Source organism: Pan troglodytes, chromosome 12 (assembly GCF_028858775.2).
Source record: "Pan troglodytes isolate AG18354 chromosome 12, NHGRI_mPanTro3-v2.0_pri, whole genome shotgun sequence".
Classification (NCBI taxonomy): Eukaryota; Metazoa; Chordata; class Mammalia; order Primates; family Hominidae; genus Pan; species Pan troglodytes.
The window spans coordinates 80,026,076-80,046,394 of record NC_072410.2 but is presented as its reverse complement, the minus strand read 5'-3'; the positions used below and the strand labels follow the sequence as shown (position 1 = coordinate 80,046,394).

General features: G+C 39.3%; 1 protein-coding gene across 15 annotated transcripts in view; it reads left to right on the top strand.

The window, feature by feature from the left end:
• MTA3 (metastasis associated 1 family member 3) overlaps positions 1-20,319 on the top strand; it is a 281,381-nt gene that overhangs the window by 176,724 nt on the left and 84,338 nt on the right. For all 15 annotated transcript variants that reach the window (XR_010149568.1, XM_054678377.2, XM_063789935.1 and 12 more), the window contains 3 exons: positions 2,876-3,064; positions 16,543-16,617; positions 18,556-18,614. Coding sequence is in view for 14 of the 15 variants with exons in the window: in XM_054678377.2 (XP_054534352.1) it covers positions 2,876-3,064; positions 16,543-16,617; positions 18,556-18,614 (323 nt within the window). In the remaining variant the exon portion in view is untranslated. The remainder of the gene's footprint in view (positions 1-2,875; positions 3,065-16,542; positions 16,618-18,555; positions 18,615-20,319) is intronic.

Below are 20,319 nucleotides of genomic sequence, written 5' to 3'. Positions count from 1 at the left end.
TAAGGCACAGTGGTGGCAAAGAAGAGGTATTTGTTCCACATTATATAAACAAGAACAGAAGATTCATGGGAACCCATGCAGAAGCATCTCGTGTCACACAGATCTCTCCAGCTGCCTACAGGAAATATAAACAACAGTGCCCTCTTCATTTTAAAGAATGGCTGTACTCGTTTTTTAAGCTACACCAAGGATTACCTCCATGCTAAACTTCATTGGCAAAAATACAACCAGCACCATCATTCCTCATCAGACAAACAGAATATCTTTTAAGGCAATGAATTAGATGGCTGTGTTTTTTTTTTTTTTTTCCCCCACTTTGGATTCTTTTCTTTAAGACTCAAAACAATTTACATTGAGTATTTATAGATGATTCTAAGTGTGTTTATAATAAAGTGTGGTAGGTGAATGTAACAGATTAAAAGAATTCTGTAGCATCTATCTATCTAGAAAAGATTATGTAATATACAAAGTATTCAAGTTATACAAAACCATTTTTCAGTGTCTTTTCCACTGAGAAGAATCCTATCTGGCACACTTCACCTGAGGTCGTTCATATTTATCTTTCATTTCTGTCAATTCTAGGGGAAGCAGTTCTATTTCTGGATTTTCTGGGATAGCAACTCCTAAGTGATGCTTTAAAAAAACCTAAGCAGTATTAGGTTTCTCTGGTTCTTTTCTAAGGCTACCAGCACCTTCGTTCAGCACCCCAGAGCCCTAAGCACCTCCAGAATTGCTTGATCTTGGAGTTAGCAGTGTTCTAATGGGCCATAGTGACAGCTGCAGTGGCATAGCTGGCACTGAGACCTTGACTGGTGGCGGGCTTGGAGATGCACGACTTAAGCCAAAAGCTAAATTTTTAAGAGTTCTATTGTTGCGTAGAAGTGAAGCTATCCCCATTTGTGAAATTTTTAATAAGTAGCAGGAGATACTTTGCGTAAAAGGTGCAAGACTTTATGTGTTAGAAAGTCTGGGTGGGGTTGAGAGGTGGGGAGAAAAACAGAACTAGTTCTCACTTGGGCAAGAATTAGATCACTTTGCAGCACCCATGTGCTAATCCGCGACATAGGCAGAGATGATTGTGTTGTTTTTCAATTTTCCTGTTACACATACACATGTATGTACATGCTATGGATGACTCTCTTTAAATCAAAGGTTTTTCAAACCTCGAAGTTTTGGAACCTAGTTATTCATTGTTCTGATTGGAGGAAAATGCCTTCTTTTTTAAAAAATAGGGCATCACTCTGTTGCCCAGGCTGGGGTGCAGTGGCATGATCTCAGCTCACTGCAGCCTCGACCTCCCTGGGCTCAAGTGATTTTCTCATCTCAGACTCCTGAGTAGCTGGGATTACAGGCAATATGCCACCATGCCTGTTTTTTGTAGAGACGGGGTTTCACTGTGTTGGCCCAGGCTGGTCTTGAAGTCCTGGGCACCAGCATTCTGCCCACCTTGGCCTTCCAAAGTGTGATTATAGGCGTGAGCCACTGTGTCTGGCCAGAAAATGCTTTTTAAGTAAGCTAGACCTAAGTAACTTTTGCAGAAGTAACCTCGGGCCCAGGAGTTCAACGTTATGGTGCTTGTGTGTTCTAATCTATCTTTTCTCCTTTCAAATTGTGCTTCAAATCACTTTCCCTTGAAATATATAAGAAAACCACAGTGGCCTTGCTGTTCCAAGCAAACCTGGCCATCTATTCTTTGTCTTCTACAATCTCAACCAAGTTACCATATTAAGATGAATATGTAATTTTGTTTTGTTTTGCTTTTTCTGTGCAGCATGTTTATAATTTTGTCTTAAACATCATACTCTGCTCCATTGTTTTCTTTCTGTCTTAGTACATGATTCCTCAACCCAATCTGAGAAGATTTTTTTCTCACTCTCTGATACATAATCTGTATATTTTTCCCTGGTCAAGAATGGCTGTGCTGTATATCTTGCACGAGAGCTGAAGTGACTTTGATATTTTTATTATTTTAATTTTTATTTTTTGAGATAGGCTGTCACTCTGTTATCCAGGCTGGAGTGCACTGGCACAGTAACAGCTGACTGCAGCCTCAACCTCCTGGGCTCAAGCATTCCTCCCACCCCAGCCTCCCAAGTAGTTGGGACTGTAGGCATGCACAACCAGGCCCAGCTAATTTTTTATTTTTGCAGAGACAGGTCTCACTATGTTGCCCACACTGGTCTTAAAACTCCTGGGCTCAAGTGATCCTCCCACCTTGGCTTCTCAAAGCGCTGGGATTACAGGCATGAGCCACCATGTGTGGCCCGGCTAGACTTTCAGGGTTACAGTGAGCTATGACCATGCCACAGCACTCCAGCATGGGTGACAGAGCAAGAGCCTATCTCAAAAAAAAAAAAAAAAAAAAAAAAAAAAACCAAAAAGGTAAATAAATAAAAAAAAAATAAAAATAAAGGAGACCTAATCCTAGTGCTTTGGGAGGCTGTAGTGGGAGGATCAGTTGAGCCCAGGAGTTCGAGACCAGCCTGGGCAACATAGCGAGACCCCCATCTCTACATAAAATAAAAAAACTAGTCAGTCATAGTGGCATATACCTGTGGTCCTAGTTACTCAGGAGGCTGAGGCAGGAGGATTGCTTGAGCCCAGAAGGTTGAGGCTGCTGCTGCACTCTAGCCTGGGAATAGAGGGATACCCTGTGCTCCCCTCCCCCCAAATAAGGGTACAAGTCAGCATTTTCTAAAGCAATAAATGATATCTTAAATAATTATTTAGTAATCTGTTTAAAATTTTGTTAAAAAATAAATAAGTATATTGTTAATTAAGTACATCATATATTTTAGTGTTTATATTCTTACATAATGTAGCATGTTTGCATTTCTGGTTGATATTTTCTGTTCATTTTGTTTCTTTTCTTTAGTTTCACGCTATGGATACATTGTATAGACACAGCTATGATTTGAGCAGTGCCATTAGTGTCTTAGTACCACTCGGAGGACCTGTTTTATGCAGAGATGAAATGGAGGAATGGTCAGCCTCTGAAGCTAGCTTATTTGAAGAGGCACTGGAAAAATATGGCAAAGACTTCAATGACATACGGCAAGATTTTGTAAGTAGAAAATTATGAGTAAAATAAAATGTTGAGATGGGAATATTCTGTTTTAGAAATCTGGTAAACCTTACAGTATTCATGTAGCAAGTTTGTGAGTTAATAATTTTTATCTGCTCAAAGTAAAATGAAGGCTAGTCTTGTAAAGGGAGAAACTGATAATTGTTTGGAGGAGTAGTTGTAGTAAGACCCACACTATCAGGCGGGGTACGGTGGCTCACGTCTGTAATCCCAGGACTTTGGGAGGCCGAGGTGGGTGAATCACAAGGTCAGGAGTTCGAGACCAGCCTGGCCAATATGGTGAAACCCCATCTCTACTGAAAATATAAAAAATTCGCTGGGCGTGGTGGCACGCACCTGTAGCCCGAGCTACTCAAGAGGCTGAGAAAGGAGAATCTCTTGAACCCGGAGGTGGAGGTTTCAGTGAGCCGAGATGGCACCACTGCACTGCAGCCTGAGCAAGAGAGCAAGACTTGGTGTCAAAAACAAAACAAAACAGAAAAACCCCTACACTATCAGGAAGTCTTGTGTTCTTGGTGTAAACCTTGGCAATATTAATTTATCCTATTTACCTCTCTCTGAGTTCCAAGTTAAAATCTGGTCAGCTTTTCTCACCATTTGCACTAAACAGTCTGATCTCTGCTATTAGACTAGTTGCTCTGCTTTAAGCTTTCTGTATTTTTCTAGTTGTCTTACTAATTGTTGAGCCTGAATTTGATCTGGACCCTTAATGAAATGACCTCTGCTAAGCACAGTAGGAGAATTTGTTTTATGGGCTTTTGATCTTTGATTCTTCTTAATGATGTAGAGGAGTGGTCTCCAACCTTTTTGGCACCAAGGACCAGTTTTGTGGAAGACAGTTTTTCCATGGACTGGGGGTGGAAGGAGGTTTCAGGACGATTCAGGTGCATTACATTTATTGTGCACTTCATTTCTATTATGATTACATTGTCATATATAATGATTATACGACTCACCATAATGGAGAATCATTGAGACCTCTGAGCTTGTTTTTCTGCAACTAGACAGTCCCATCTGGGGGTAATGGGAGATAGTGACAGATCATTAGGCATTAGATTCTCATAAGAAGTACGCTACCTAGATCCCTCGCATGCACAGTTCACAATAGGGTTCATGCTCCTGTGAGAATCTAATGCTGCTGCTGATCTGACGGGGCAGAGCTCAGAGGGCAATGGGAGTAATGGGGAGTGGCTGTAAATACAGACGAAGCTTCGCTCGCTTGTCCACTCAACTCCTGCTGTGCAGCCCAGTTCCTAACCAGTCCATGACCTGGGGGTTGGGGACCCCTGAGTATCCTATGTATATTTTTTATTATTAAAAAATTTTTTTCCTCAGCTTTACTGAGGTATAATTGACAAGTAGAAAATACATATTTTCAAGGTATACAGTATGATGATTTGATATACATATACATTGTGAAATGATTACCACAATTAACACATTCATCACCTCACTTACTTACCCCATGCAGTGGGGTAAATACCAGGTCATCTTGTCTAACTATAGTATGTACTTTGTTTTGTCTTTGTGTTTATGGACTTACTGTCTTTAGTTAAACTTATAGTTCCTTTGAAATGGTGAAATTTCCATTTGAGATTTTCATAAATAGCTTTCTATGAAGTCATCCTTTATTTTAAATTATGAAAATAGAATCTTTATAGACCATTACATATTTGATGTGAGCCGATAGCCTGCCTTTTATGTTGCTGCATCTTTACTGAATTGTTTGATACAAAGTTATTACTTACCAATATGGGCTGATAAATTAAATCCCAGACATAGTAATTAAAACTGTTAGTGTCACTGATAATTTGTTCTTCTGGCAAAACTTCACTCATACTTAAATTGTTACATGCCATGATTTAAATTTGTAGGATGCGCAGCTGAAAATTTAAAGTGCATTGGTATTTAGCTTCAGATGGTCAGAATAACAATAGAGCAATGTTATTAATATAACAGTTATTAAAATAATAGAGCTACAACTACATAGAAATTGCAAAGAATGAAACCTAACAAATCAAATCTACACTGTGAGGCTCAATGAAAATTCAAAAAAGATAAATAAAACCTGCAGATCTGATAAAGGAGTAGGAGTTGAGAAACACTAAAGTGAAAATACTTTTCCCTGCACCAAATGTAATACCTCATTCTGTGCTCTGGTGGTATTTACTGAGTACCTGTAACATGCCAGGCTTGCAAAAAGGCACTAGGCATGCAATAAAAATTGAATGTGGTCCTTACTTCAAGGAATTAGTTCATAGTTAAAATCAAGAGATTGAAATATACACCCAAGTAAAATATAATTAATTACTTCTGTCAGTACATGAACAAGTGTATAGGAATATTAAAAAGGATTCATTGTGCCAAAGTGGAAGAGGCTTCATGGAGTTAACTGGCATTTTAGCTGGGTCTCTAATAGGTAAAGAGAGAAAAGAGCAGATAGCAAGGTAAACACTGAGGTGTGAAACTTACAGCACTCATAGGCACTTAACACAGGACTAGAAGATAACTCTGTGGACTGTAGGTTAGTGCAATATACTTGGACATAGAGGCTGGCATCGGTATCAGATAAAATTAACTATGAAAATGAGTATAACGGTAATAATACTGTTAGATGATTTTTTTGTTGCCTTTATGGTCTAACAAAATTACAGATTTGTAGCATGGTATATATTAGTTTTTGTTTTGTTTTACCCTAGCTTGTTTCAATAGAGAGCTTATTGAAACATTAAGTACTAGGGAAGATGAAGAAATAGACATCAGATTGGGCCTCCAAGATTGTGACTTTGAAAGTCACACTTCAGAATGGGCCAGCTAAGGATACTGCCGTTCCTGCTGTGATTAGAAACCTAACTGCTGAAGTAGGAAGCTAACACTCTACCTGTGGCTCCAATGTGCTGTCTCTCCCTTGAACCCCACCAGCTGGGTGCCTTTAGTATGAAATCCATCTCTCTTGCCAGTGCATCTATGATGCGACCTAAATTATACCCAGAATCTTAGATGCAAGGGAGTCTGGGAAATGTGGATTTTAACCCTGCAGACTGCCCCTTCGGTCGTGGTTGTTGAAGGGCCAGTCTTGAAGGGCCAGTCCGTATTACATTTGTTGTATTTTGGAGACTGGAATTGGCTACTTGTGTCAAACCCTTAAAATAAACAGGATAGAATGTCAGAGTGTTAACTGCTCAAAGGGTTTTGTGTTTTTTGTGGTAGTTGTTGTTTTTAAATTATCATCCCCTCTTTCCCTCCATACTTATAAAAGTAATGTATAAACCTAGTAGAAAATAAAATGCAAATAATGTTATTTCCTATAATGCCATCACAGGTACATGATGTTGGGGCAATGTATTTCTTATGACATGAAGTTTTAAGAAGTGTCCTTTTAGAAACTGTCAGGTAGTGTATGCAACAAAAAGTCTCCTGGGCCTCCTGTGCTTAAATACTAGACCTTTACCTGAGCACTGAGCAACTGTGTCATAATGGTGAGTTTTTTAAAGTGGTTTCATCCCACTACCCAAAAGTGATCATTGATTATTTTCTGCTTCCAGTGTCTTAGTTTTCCCAAGTGAATGAATATATTATTGTGTGTTTGTACATTTAAGAACAAATTGTGTAGAAGGCACATATTTAGGTATAGATATTTTTATATTCAGTGGTTAGTGATAGCTTTATTCCAAAGCTTAATTTAACTTATTTCAAAATTTATACACAGTAAAATTCACTCCTTTACAGTTTTTTACAGTTAAAGTTCTGTGAGTTTTTGTAAATGCATACTCCCATAATCATCACCACAGGCTGGGTGTGGTGGGTCACACCTGAAATCTCAGCACTTTGGGAGTCCGAGGCAGGAGGATCACTTGAGCCCAGGAGTTTAAGACCAGCCTGGGCAACATAGTAGACTCTGCCTCTTAAAAAAAAAAAAAAAAGAACAGTCTGGGCATGGTGGCTCATGCCTGTAATCCCAACACTTTGGGAGGCCGAGGTGGGCGGATCACTTGAGGTCATGAGTTCGATACCAGCCTGGCCAACATGGTGAAACCCTGTCTCTACTAAAAATACAAAACAATTAGCTGGGCATGGTAGTGCAGGCCTGTAATGCCAGTTACTCGATAGACTGAGGCAGGAGAATCGCTGGAACCCAGGAAGTGAAGGTTGCAGTGAGCTGAGATCATGCCACTGCACTCCAGCCTGGGTGATGGAGCAAGACTTCATCTCAAAAAAAAAAAAAAAAGGGGGCTGGGCATTGTGGTTCACACTTGTAATCCAAGCACTTAGGGAGGCTGAGGTGGGCAGATCACTTGAGGCCAGGAGTTTGAGACCAGGCTGGCCAATATGGTGAAACCCCATCTCTACAAAAAAAAAAAAAAAAAAAAAAATACAAAAATTAGCTGGGCCTGGTGGCACATGCCTATTATCCCAGCTACTCAGGAGGCTGAGGCATGAGAATTGCTTGAACCCAGGAGGCAGAGGTTGCAGTGAGCTGAGATCGCGCCACTGCACTCTAGCCTGGGTGTTAGAATGAGACTCTGTCTCCACAAACAAACAAAACTCATCACCACAATCAAGACACAATACAGTTCCATCACCTCTCCCGTCAAGTCTCCCCTTTTATAGTCAACAATACCCTAGCCCTAATCCTGGCAACCACTGGTTTATGCTCCATCCCTATAGTTTTGCCTTTTTCTGAACACTGTGTAAGTACAATCGTTTAGTAGTATGTAACTTTTTAATTTTGGTTTCTTTTACTTAACATAATGCATCTGGTATTCATCAATGTTGCTGCATATATCTGTCGTTCATTTTCACTGCCTAGTAGTACTGTTCCATTGTGTGAATGTACCACAGTCAGTTTATTCATTCACCTGTTGAAGGGAATTTGAATTGTTTCTGATTTTTGATGATTACGGATAAAGTTGCTATAAACATTTTGCATGCTAGTTTTAGTGAACTTAAGTTTTTGTTTCTCTTGGGAAATACGAGCTGTGGGGTTGCTGGGTCTTACATGATAACTATATGTTTAACTTTATAAGAAACTACCTTTGTTAGCTTTATAACATATCAGTGTAGCCAGACTGAACCACATTTTCCAGAATTCCCTTCCCGGTATGTTGCCCTTTAGGGTGGGCCATGAGAAATTCTAGTGCAGGATTTGGAGAGCAGAAATGAAGCACCAGCCATTTTTGTAGCTATATGTGTTCTCATTTATCTGCTGGTCCAGTTTGTTGGCATGAGGCAATGTTGGGACTGCAGTTGCTCTATTTTCCCTAGGATCCCCCTTCTTCATCTCTGACTCCAGGGCAAGGTGTGTGTTTGTGTGTTTAGCACCATGAAGAAAGCCTTAGTTTCTGCAGAACATTCCTACCATCAGGGTCAAAGGCAGTCACTACTGACAAGGGTTTTTCCCATCCTTGTAGGCTCCAGCTCATGCTGTCATATTTTGCTAGTTTGAATGCAAATTGATAAAGCCACTTGGGAAAACAGTTCGCTTATCAGTCAGGATTCAGTTAGAAAAACAGGACCACTAAAACAGGTGTGGCATGATCATAGCTCACTGCAGCCTCAAACTCCTGGGCCCAGGTGATCCTCCTGGCTTCAGCCTTGCACATAACTGGGACTACAGGCATGTTGTGCTACCATGTCTGGCTAACTTTCTTTTAATTATTATTTTTTGTATAGATGCGGTCTCACCATGCTGCCCAGGCTGGTCTCCAACTCCTGGGCTCAAATGATCCTCTTGCCTTGACCTCCCAAGTTGCTGGGATTATAGGCGTGAGCCACTGCACCTGACACATTATTGTCATTTTTAAAAAAGCCATTATAATAGGTTTGTAGTAGCATTTCATTTCGGTTTTAATTTGCATTTTCCCTGAAGACTAATGATAAGCCTCTTTTCATGTGTTTCATTGCCCATCATATGTCCTTGATGTGAAATGTTTTTCAAAATCTTCTGCCTATTTTAAAAGTGGGCTTTTTTTGTTTGTTGATTTTGAGAGTTTGTTATGTATTTTGCATTCAAGTGTTTGTTTTTTTTTTTGTTTTTTTTTTTTGTAACATTCTCTCCTAATCTGCAGCTTTTATATATCCACCTTGTACTCTGCAGCCTTGTGAATCTCTTGCAGTAGTTATAGTCGGTTTTTTTGGTAGATTCTTTGGGACTTTCTACATAGACAGTCATGCTGTCTGCACATAAAGGGCAGTTTTTGTTTTTATTTCCCATCTGAATGCCTTTTATTTTTATTTATTTATTTATTTTTGCCTTATTGCACTGGCTAGTATTTCCAATACAGTGTTCAAAAGAAGTGACAAGAGCAACATCCTTTTCTTGTTCCTGTTCTTAGGGGAAATTCATTCATTTTTTTTTACTATTACATGTGAGATCAACTGTAATTTGTTTTGTTTTTGTATGTATCTTTTAATGACGAGCAAGTTCCTCTCTATTCTTATTTTTTGAGAGTTTTTTAAAAAATCATGAATGATGTTGAATTTTGTAAGATGTGTTTTATGCATCAATTGTGATTGTGGAATGTTTATCTCTTTGTCTTTTGATATGGTGAATAACATTGATTAATTTATGATTGTTGAAAACAACCAGTGTACCTGGCTATCAATTCCACTTGGTCATGAGGTTTGTTTTAATACAGTGCTGAATTTGATTTCCCAGTATTTTGTTAAGGATGTTTGCATCTGTGTTTTTGAAATTTATCTTTTTAAATTGACAAACTAAGACTTAATATACATTTATTGTGTGGAACATGTTGTTTTGAATCTATGTTAATGATTAATACAGATCTTTTGATTTCCTTGTAATATTTTTGGTTTTATTTCAGGCTAATGATGGCTACTTAGAATGAGTTGGGAAGTATTCTCTTTTCTGTTTTCTGGAACTGTTTGTGTAGACTTATTCCTTACATGTTTGGTTGAGTTCACTAGTGAAGTCATCTCTTTTTGGAAGGTTTTAAAACTGTGAAGTCATTTTGTTTAATAGATACAGGTGTTTTATTGTTACCTCTTTCTTCTTGAGTGAGTTTGGTAGTTTGTCTTCCAAAGGATTTGTCCCTTTTATCTTAAGTTGTTTAGTTTACTATTATAAATATGTTTATAATAAAAGTTTAGAATATTCTCATGTTATCCTTTTATGGTCTGTAGCATGGATCTGTATTTACATCTACTCTCTCGTTCCTGATACCGATAATTTGTGTCTTTTTTTTTTTTTCTTTTTTCTTGATCAGTCTGGCTAGGAGTTTATTGAACTTTGCAAAAAAAAAAAATATCCAGCTTTTGGTTTGATTGACTTTGCTCTATTTTCTGTTTCATTGATTTCTGCTTGTGTCTTTATTACTTCTTTCCTTTACATTGCTTTGGACTTAATTGCTTTTTTTTTTTCCTAGTATCTTCTTATGATTGAAGCTTAGGGCTACAGATGTGGTAACATACCCTGTAGTCCCAGCTACTTGGGAGCTTGGGAAACTGAAGCGAGAGGATCACTTGAGCCCGGGATTTTGAGGCTGCAGCATGCTATGACCATGCCTGTGAATGAATAGCTACTGCACTCCAGCCTGGGCAGCATAGCATTACACTATCTCAGTTAACCAAACAAACAAAAAGGTTGAAGCGTGCATCATTTATTTGAAACCTTTCTTCCAATATAAGCACTTAATGGCAGTACAACGATGAATTCAGCTTTGCTCAAAAAACTCTGCTATTACTTAAAACATATTCTTTGGGAGGCCGAGGCGGGCGGATCACGAGGTCAGGAGATCGAGACCATCCTGGCTAACACGGTGAAACCCCATCTCTACTAAAAATACAAAAAATTAGCCGGGCGTGGTAGCGGGCGCCTGTAGTCCCAGCTACTCGGGAGGCTGAGGCAGGAGAATGGCGTGAACCCAGGAGGCGGAGCTTGCAGTGAGCCGAGATCGCGCCACTGCACTCCAGCCTGGGCGACAGAGCGAGACTCCGTCTCAAAAAAAAAAAAAAAAAAAAAAACAAAAAAAAAAACAAAACTTATTTCATTTTTTATGTAATTCACTTTTATCCTTTTCTTTTTCAGTACTGTAAAGCTGTCTCTTTATCTGATGTACCTAGTTTCTGATGAGAAGTTCCTATGATGTGATGTTTCTTTTTCTTTGTTTTCAAAATTTTCTGCCTACTTTTGGTTTTTAGCATTTTTACTTCCACAGTGTGACTGAGTGTGTTCTTCTTTGTAATTATTCTATTTGTAATTCTCTGAGCATCCTAGAGCTGTTTTTTTGTTTTCCATTAATTTTGAGTAATTCCTAGCCATTTTCTTTTTAAACATTTTTTTCTTTTTTTAATTTTTATTTTTAGTTTTTGCAGGTTCATAGTAGGTGTATATAATTATGGGGTACATGAAATTTTTTAATTTTAGTTTTGTTTTTTTTTTGGAGACAGAGTCTCTGTCACCAGGCTGGAGTGCAGTGGCGCAATCTTGGCTTACTGCAGCCTCCGCCTGCCAGGTTCAAGTGATTCTTCTGCTTCAGCCTCCCGAGTAGCTGGGACTACAGGCACACGCCACCAACCCCAGCTAATTTTTGTATTTTTATTTTATTTATTTATTTATTTATTGAGACAAAGTCTCACTCTGTTGCCCAAGCTAGAGTGCAGTGGCGCGATCTCTGCTCATTGCAACCTCCACCTCCCAGGTTCAAGTGATTCTCCTGCCTCAGCCTCCCAAGTAGCTGGGACTACAGGCACACACCACCATGCCCAGGTAATTTTTTTTTATTTTTAGTAGAGATGGGGTTTCACTATGTTGGCCAGGCTGGTCTTGAACTCCTGGCCTCAAGCAATCCGCCCGCCTCGGCCTCCCAAAGTGCTGAGATTACAGGCGCACGCCAGCAGCTCCAGCTAATTTTTGTATTTTTAATAGAGACGGGGTTTCACCATGTTGGCCAGGATGGGCTCGACCTCCTGACCTTGTGATCTGCCTGCCTCGGCCTCCCAAAGTGCTAGGATTACAGTCATGAGCCACCACACCCCGGCCTATGAAATACTTTGATACAGGCATGCAATATGTAATAATCACCTCTTAGAGCATCGTACACACACACACACACACACACACACACACACACACACACCCCCCCCTAAAACTTAATAATTAGAAAACTGCATTTTAACTTCATTCCCCTTTTTAACTTTTTGTTGATTCTGTGTCTTATTGTACTATGTTTTGGAAAGTTGTAGTTATTTTTTTTTATTGGTTCATCATTTAGGCTTTGTGCTTAAGACAAGTGTGGTTTACATACCACAATTACAGTGTTATAATACTCGATGTGTTCTTCTGTGTACTTACTATTACCAGCAGGTTTTGTACCTTCAGATGATTTCCTCTTGCTCACCAACATCTATTTTTTTCTGATTAAAGAACTCCCTTTAGCACTTCTTATTGGACAGGTCTAGTGTTGATGAAATCCTTCAGCTTTTGTTTGTCAGGAAGTCTTAATTTCTCCACCACGTTTGAAGGACATTTTCACTGGATATACTATTCTTGGGTAAAGGTCTTTTCCTTCAGCACTTTAAATATGTCGTGCCACTCTCTCCTGGCCTGTAAGGTTTCCACTGAGAAGTCTGCTGCCAAACGTACTGGAACTCCATTATAAGTTATTTGTTTTTGCTCTCTTATTGCTTTTGAGGTTCTTTCTTTATCTTTGACCTTGGGAGTTTGATTATAACCTTACTGAATATTGATGTTAATATTTTTCTCCAGGTTTGGGAAATTCCCTAATATTATCCCTTTGAATAATCTTCCTGCCCCTCTTTCTCTACCTCTTCTTTAAGGCCAATAACTCTTAGATTTGCTCTTTCAAGGCTATTTTCTAGATCCTGTAGGCAGGCTTCATTGTTTTTATTCTTTGCTTTTTTCTCTCCTCTGACTGGGTATTTTCAAATAGCCTGTCTTCAGGCTCAATAATTCTTCCTTCTGCTTAATTAGTTCCACTATTAAGTGACTCTGATGCATTTTTTCAGCATGTTAATTGCATTTTCAACTCTAGAATTTCTGCTTGATTCTTTTTATTTCAGTCTCTTTGTTAAATTTGTCTGACAGAATTCTGAATTCCTTCTGTCTGTTATCTTGAATTTCTTTGAGTTTCCTCAAAACAGCTATCTTGAATTCTTTTTTTTTTTTTTTTCTTTTGAGACAGTCTTGTTCCATCACCCAGGCTGGAGTGCAATGGCGTGATCTCGGCTCACTGCAACCTCCACCTCCCGGGTTCAAGCAATTCTTGTGCCTCAGCCTCCCAAGTAGCTGCAATTACAGACATTCATCACTATGCCTGGCTAATTTTTTAGTATATTTAGTAGATACAGGGTTTCGCCACGTTGGCCAGGCTAGTCTCGAACTCCTGGCCTTATGTGATCCTCCTGCCACAGCCTCCCAAAGCGCTGGGATTACAGGCGTGAGCCACTGTGCCCAGCCAGCTATTTTGAATTCTCTGTCTGAAAGGTCACATGTCTCTGTTTATCCAGCATTGGTCCCTCCTGACTGACTGACTTTGTTTGGTGAGGTCATGTTTTCCTGGATGATGCTTGTAGATGTTCGTTAGTGTCTGAGCATTGAAGAGTTAGGTATTTATTGTAGTCTTCACAGTCTGGGCTTGTTTGTGTCCGTCCTTCTTGAAAAGGCTTTCTAAAGGACTTGGGCCTCAAGCCCAATATCACTGTGGTTTTTGCAGACTCAAAGTACTCCCTTGGTAGTCTCGGATTAGATCTGGAATTCTCTGGATTACCAGACAGACTGTTGTTCTTTTCCCTTTCTCTCAAAGAAACAGTGTCTCTCCCTCTCCCTCTCCTTCTCCCTCTTCCCCTCCCCCTCCCTCCTTCTCTCCCCCCGTCCCTTGAGCTACCTGGAACCGGGGTGTGGTGACACAAGCACTCTTGTGGCTACCACCACTGGGGCTGTGCTGGGTCATGCCTGCCGTAACTGCTCACTTGCTACCACCTATGCTCACTCAAGGCCCTAGGGCTCCACAATCAGCAGGTGGCAAAGTGAGACAGGTTTGTGTCCTTCCCTTCAGGGTAGTGAGTTCCTCCAGGCCCCGATGAGTCCAGAGATGCTGTCTGAGAACCAGGGATTGGAGTCAAAAACCTTAGAAATTTGCCTGATGTTCTATTCTGCTGTGACTAAGCTGAGACTCAAACCACAATATAAAATCCTTCCTGCTTTTCCTTCCCCTTTCCACAGGCAGAGGGGCCTCCCTGTGGACACCAACACCCAGCCACTGTTGGGGGTGGGGGTAGTTCTGCCAGGCCACCTCCAATGTACACTTAAAGCCCATGGGCTCTTCATTTTAGTCAGCTGGTGGGGAATGCTGTCCGGCCTGGGATCACCCTTCAGGGCACTGGGCTCCCCTCTGGCCCAAGGCAGGTCCAGAAATTCTGCTCAGGAGCTGAGGCCTGAACCTGGGGACCCCAAAAGCCTGCTTATTCCTCTACCCCACTGTGGCTGAGCAGTAACTAAGGTGCAAAACAACAACATCCCTTTACTTTTCCATCTTTTTAAACAGAAGAAGCCTTTCACCATAGCCACCTATAGCTGGGAATGTGCTTGGGAATGTGCTGGGTCACACCTGTAGTCAGCACATCTCAGAGCCCAAGGCCCATGGTGTACTACCCAGGCATTGCTGCTGGTTACTCGGAGCCCATGGGCTCTTTAATCAGCAGCTGATGAATCTTGCAGGGACTGGGTCCTTCCTTTAAGGCAGCAGGCTCTGTTTTGTCCAGATGGTGTCTAGAAATGTGTATAGGAGCTAGGGCCTGGAATGGGGGCCTCACGACTCTGCCTGGTGCCCTATCCTGCTGTGGCTGAGCAGGTATCCAAGATGCAAGACAAAGTCCTCTTTACTCTTCACTTTCTATCCCTTAAGCAGAAGGAAGGAGACATTTTTGCCCCTGAGCTGTACTGCCTAGGTTTGGGAGAGGGGTGGTGCAATCACTCCTTTAGCCACCCTGGGTGTCTCCCTAGGTCACATGCCACCCGAAGTCCTCTGGCTCTGAGTCCAGCCCAGCACTAGGAGTTGTTTAGGAGTTGAAGTCCTTGTGTACCTAGGCTGTCTTCTAAGTTTACGTAGGTCCTCAGAGCACTTCAGCCCATGGTCACGAGGCTTGTTGAGAAACTCAAGTTCCAACCGATAGGATAGGTGATTACCCTCTGGCTAGGTCTGGTACAGATTCTCCCTCCCTATACAGGTACTGGCTGACCCCAGCATGGATTTATTCTCTGCTGTCACAGGGCAGCACTAAGTTCAATGTAAAGTCCCCTGGTCACTGTGATGTTCTTCCCCCATATGCACAGACTCTGGCACTGCAAGGCCTCTGCCAGGGGATGGGAGAGTGGTGGCATCAGCGATTCAAGACTAGACTGTCTCTCCTGTCCTCCTCAATGCTTCTTTCAAGGATTTGTAGAGACCAAATGACACACAGTCATAGCTGCCATCTTTGGAAGCTGAAATAACTCAGGCTAGAGCTGTTTAAATGCCGTTTCTAAAATAGTGCTGCAGCCCCACCTGTAGCTTGAGAACTTTCCCAAGTAAGTCATGAAATGTTATCAGGACTGGTGACGGTGGCTCATCTGTGATCCTAGGACTTTGGGAGGCTGAGGTGGAAGGATTGCTTGAACCTAGTTGTTCAAGACCAGCCTGGGCAACATAGGGAGACCCCAACTCTACAAAAAATAAAAAAGAATTAGCCGGGCATGGTGTCACACCTATAGTCTCAGCTGAGGAGGCTGAGGCAGGAGGATCACTAGAGCCTGGGAGGTTGAGACTGCAGTGAGCTGTGATCATGCCACTGCACTGCAGCCTGGGTGACCCTGTCTCTTAAATAAAAAGAGAAAGAAATGTTATCAGTTATGATGTTTATAATTTTTAGTAAAATGTATAAACGGAATGAGAAATGGAATGTGTTGTATTCACATTCCATACTGAATATGACTTGTTTGGGGTACCGTTTGCTAAGGATTAATTTTAAATTTCTCAAATATTCTAGAATGAATCTTCCATGTGGATATTTGCTTCATTATTTTAAAGAAGTGGTTTTTAAGGGCCAGGTGTGATGGCTCGCACCTGTAATCTCAGCACTTTGGGAGGCCGAGGTGGGCAGATCACCTGAGGTTAGGAGTTCGAGACCAGCCTAACCAACACGGTGAAACCTTGTCTCTACTAAAAATACAAAAATTTAGCTGGGCATGGTGGCATGTGCTTCTAATCCTAGCTGCTTGGGAGGCTAGGCAGAAGAATTGCCTGAACCCAGGAAGCGGAGGTTGTTGTGAGCTGACATCATGCCACTGCACTTTAGCCTGGGCAACAAAGTGACAGTCTATCTCAAAAAAAAAAAAAAAAAAAAAAAAGTGGTTTTTAAGGAAAGCACTTTCTATAGTGGCTTATTTTCATCTCATTTTATTATATGTTAACATAGATGATACGTTGATTTTTTTTCAGCTTCCTTGGAAATCATTGACTAGCATCATTGAATATTATTACATGTGGAAAACTACTGACAGATATGTGCAACAGGTAATTTTTTTCATATTGCTACCAATATGGTTGCATTTAAGTGAACTTTCTGTTTATATTTTAATATTTTTTTAGCGATATACTAATTTTAAATTTGCTTACCTTACTTTTTCCAGACTACTTTAAACTACATGATTTCATATCTTTAGGATATTATTTAAGATTTTAATCTTAATATTTCCTTGACTTGGCATGAATTATGATAAATATTTTGGAGAGATACCACTAGAGAGGCATTATTTTCTTTGCATTTGACTGATCCTTCATCTCTTTGTAGTTCATGGCAATGATCAAAGATGTGATGCTAACACAAACCTCTTGAACAAGTTATTTTTATGAAGAATTGAGAATTTAGACCAATGTCATCAGCCATATAATTTGATATGTTTTTAAAGATCTTCTGAAACCTCTTTACATGACATTTGTGTGGCTATACCCCCGAAATCCTTGACCTTAAATGTAGTAGTCTTACTAGTATGGTGTTTTCGTACTGTACATAAGCTTTTTCTTAAATTTAATTTTTGAGTCCTTCTCAAATATCCTAAATTCAGGTAACTCTCAATTACTTATTTTTTGAATAATATTACCTCTGGGGAAAGGCACATTTTCCTGAAATGACATCAGTCAATACTTGTGTTATATTTGTATAGGCACATATTAGAACTGATAAAAAGGCAAATATATTTAACACAGACATTATTTTTCCTATATATGTAGGTTATACAGTGGCAAGTATTAGATGCTATAAAAAAACATTTTATGAATCACTTTTTAAAATATCATAATGAGCTGGGTGTGGTGGTGTGCACCTATATTCCCAGCATTTTGGGAGGCCGAAGCAGGAGGATTGCTCAGCCCAGGAGTTCATGTCCAGCCTGGGCAACATAACAAGACCCTGTCTCTAAAAATAAATAAAAATTGAAAACAAAAAGTACCATGGTGAATTGCTGAGGTCACAAATAGTGAATAGATTCTTATGGCTTGTTGAAAAATTTCCAGTGTCAATATTAATATAATTCAAAAAGTGCTTATTATAAACAACTTAGGTATAGATCAAGACCATGTAGTCTGGAAACCTATATTATTAAAAAAGAGTCTCTAAAGATGGAGATGATGGTATCAAGGATGGTTGAAAAGTAGATAATATTCTTTCCAAAAACTTCAACCCTGTTCTAAAAGTTTCAAGTTGTCCCCCTAAGTATTTCTGTTTTCTCCTCATTGGGAAAATAGAAGATAGCCTTATATTCTGGTTTGTCTTATTTTTGGACATCAACCATATGTTATTTTACTTCTCTATTTGCCTGCATTATCATGTTGGTCAGTGTCTGGATTTGATTATATAATCTCCTTCCCATTCCTTTCCCTACATATGGCTCCTAATTGGTTCCAGTAGAATATTATGTGAATTCAGCTGAGGTTTAAAGTTTAATGCATATCTCCCAACATTTGAGAATAAATGCTTATTTAGTTCTACTTAGAATAGCCACAGTCACTCCTCTTGCCTGGATTTTGGAAACGAATAGTCTCTGAATATTTTTCTAAAAGCAGAGAGAGAGAGTGAGAGTGTGTGTGTTTTCTTCTAGAAAGGCAAATAAGTAATAAAGTAGAAATTAAATTTGAAAAGTAAAAATGGTTACTTTTTAAAGGTCCTGTTTATTCACTCATAGAGGAATGGAAAATGGAGTTGCTCATTGCTTTATATTTTTAAAACTATGCCTAAAATGGTATTAATATTTAAAGTTGTGTACCACAGAATCTAGTGACTTTTCTTAGACATTATTGCAGTTTAAGAATATGCATATGAAAGAAAAGCTTATCTTAAAATCGTAATTTTTGAATTACACTTTAATACGTATTTTCTTGTGAATTTTTAAGACAATGAACAGTAGTAATAATTAGGCATTGCATGTAAAATGTTTTATTCATCTTTTGAATTAGAAACGTCTAAAAGCAGCAGAAGCTGAGAGTAAACTGAAACAAGTATATATCCCAACTTAGTAAGTAATTGAAATCTTTTAAAATATTTGTTATGGTCTTAATTTTATCATTGCAGAATATGTCATTTTGTTCAGTTTCAGCAAAATTTGAACTTTTGTGTATCTTTCTTCTTCTACAAAGCATGAGACTTACTATTATACCACTACAATAAAAAGGAGCCAGTGAGAGAAACCTCAAATAGACTAACCTAAAGACTAGAGGAAGAAACGTACTATGTACTATACTTTTATCAAATCAAAGCTGCAGGGAAAGTGTCAGAAAACCTATGAAATGCTGTATTATTTGAAGCAAATGTGTTTCAGAGAGCTAGCAGCTTTTCAAACTATAGATTTTGTTTGGGTAATGCATACTGCTCTTTGGAGGTTTGTTGTTGATTTGGTTGAGGATTTTACATTGTTTTCTTGGTTCTAATGGCAATTAGAACCATATTTGGTAAATGTGTGACAAATAATGGAGAGGTTTTGATTATTTTGTTTGTCTAGTGTTCTATCATTATTATCCTTTGAATTCAGAAATCATTGTCATCTCAAAATGAATGCCAATTTTTTTTTTTTCCCATTTGCTTTGTTTTAAATGAGGCTGAGCATGGTAGCTCACGCCTATAATCCCAGCACTTTGGGGAACCTCGTTTCTGCAAAAAATTTAAAAGAAATATAAGGTACTATATCCTTTTGTTGAGATTTTCAGAGTTTGCTTATTCATTTGTTCAGAAAGAATTGGTTTATTAAGCACCACGTGTATATTGTTCTATCCTAGATTCTTTTAGGATTAAAATGAAATTTATTGCAGAGTTCTGTGTACTGCTCTAAGCCTTTTCTCCCTCTTCAACCTATTTACAGTTGTTTAATAACTAGCCTTTTGTTTCTGGAATTTTGATATTTTGTATAATACATGTTTTTATATACATATAGGAGGCCTCATAGACAATGAGTTCTGATCTTTCATATTGATCTTTTACCACAAGACAGATAACTCTGGTTTAATTTTAAGAACATGTAATTTTTACAGAGTCTGTAATTTTTATTAAGAACTGTAATAGCCCATCTGCAGAGTGGTTTCTAATTCCTTCTAAATTATATGTTTTATATGATGGATTTATAAAAGAGCCACTTCTCAAATAAAATACTGTTGCAACTCATGTGTCTTAGATTTTCAAAAGCAAGCATACCAGCTTTCTTATACTTCAAAGTGCTGCCACCATGAAATAATACATTTAACTAGTTTTGACCAAGTAACCCAGATAATTGTTTCCATTTGGCTTTACATTGACTTTGGAGTCAATGTAATCTAAGTCAGGGATCAACAAACTATAGTCGCAAGCCAAATCTGACCTACTGCTTGTTTTGTGAATAAAATTTTGCTTGATTTTTGTTTTTGTTTTGTGAGATGAGGTCTTGCTCTGTCACCGTGGTTTAAGTGCAGTGGTGCAGTCATGGCTCACTGCAGCCTCAACCTCCTGGGCTCAAGTGATCCTCCCACCTCAGCCCCCCAGGTAGCTGGGACTATAGGCGCGCACCACCACACCCGACTAATTTATTTTTTATAGAGACAGTGTCTCCCTATGTTACCCAGGAGTTCTCATGAACAGTGGAAGTTGATTTTAAACAATGGAGAGTCATGGTCAGATTAGCACTTTAAGATCACCTGCTATATGTTGGGAAATGGTTTGAGAAAGAGGACTAAGAGTAGATGCAGAGGGACTAG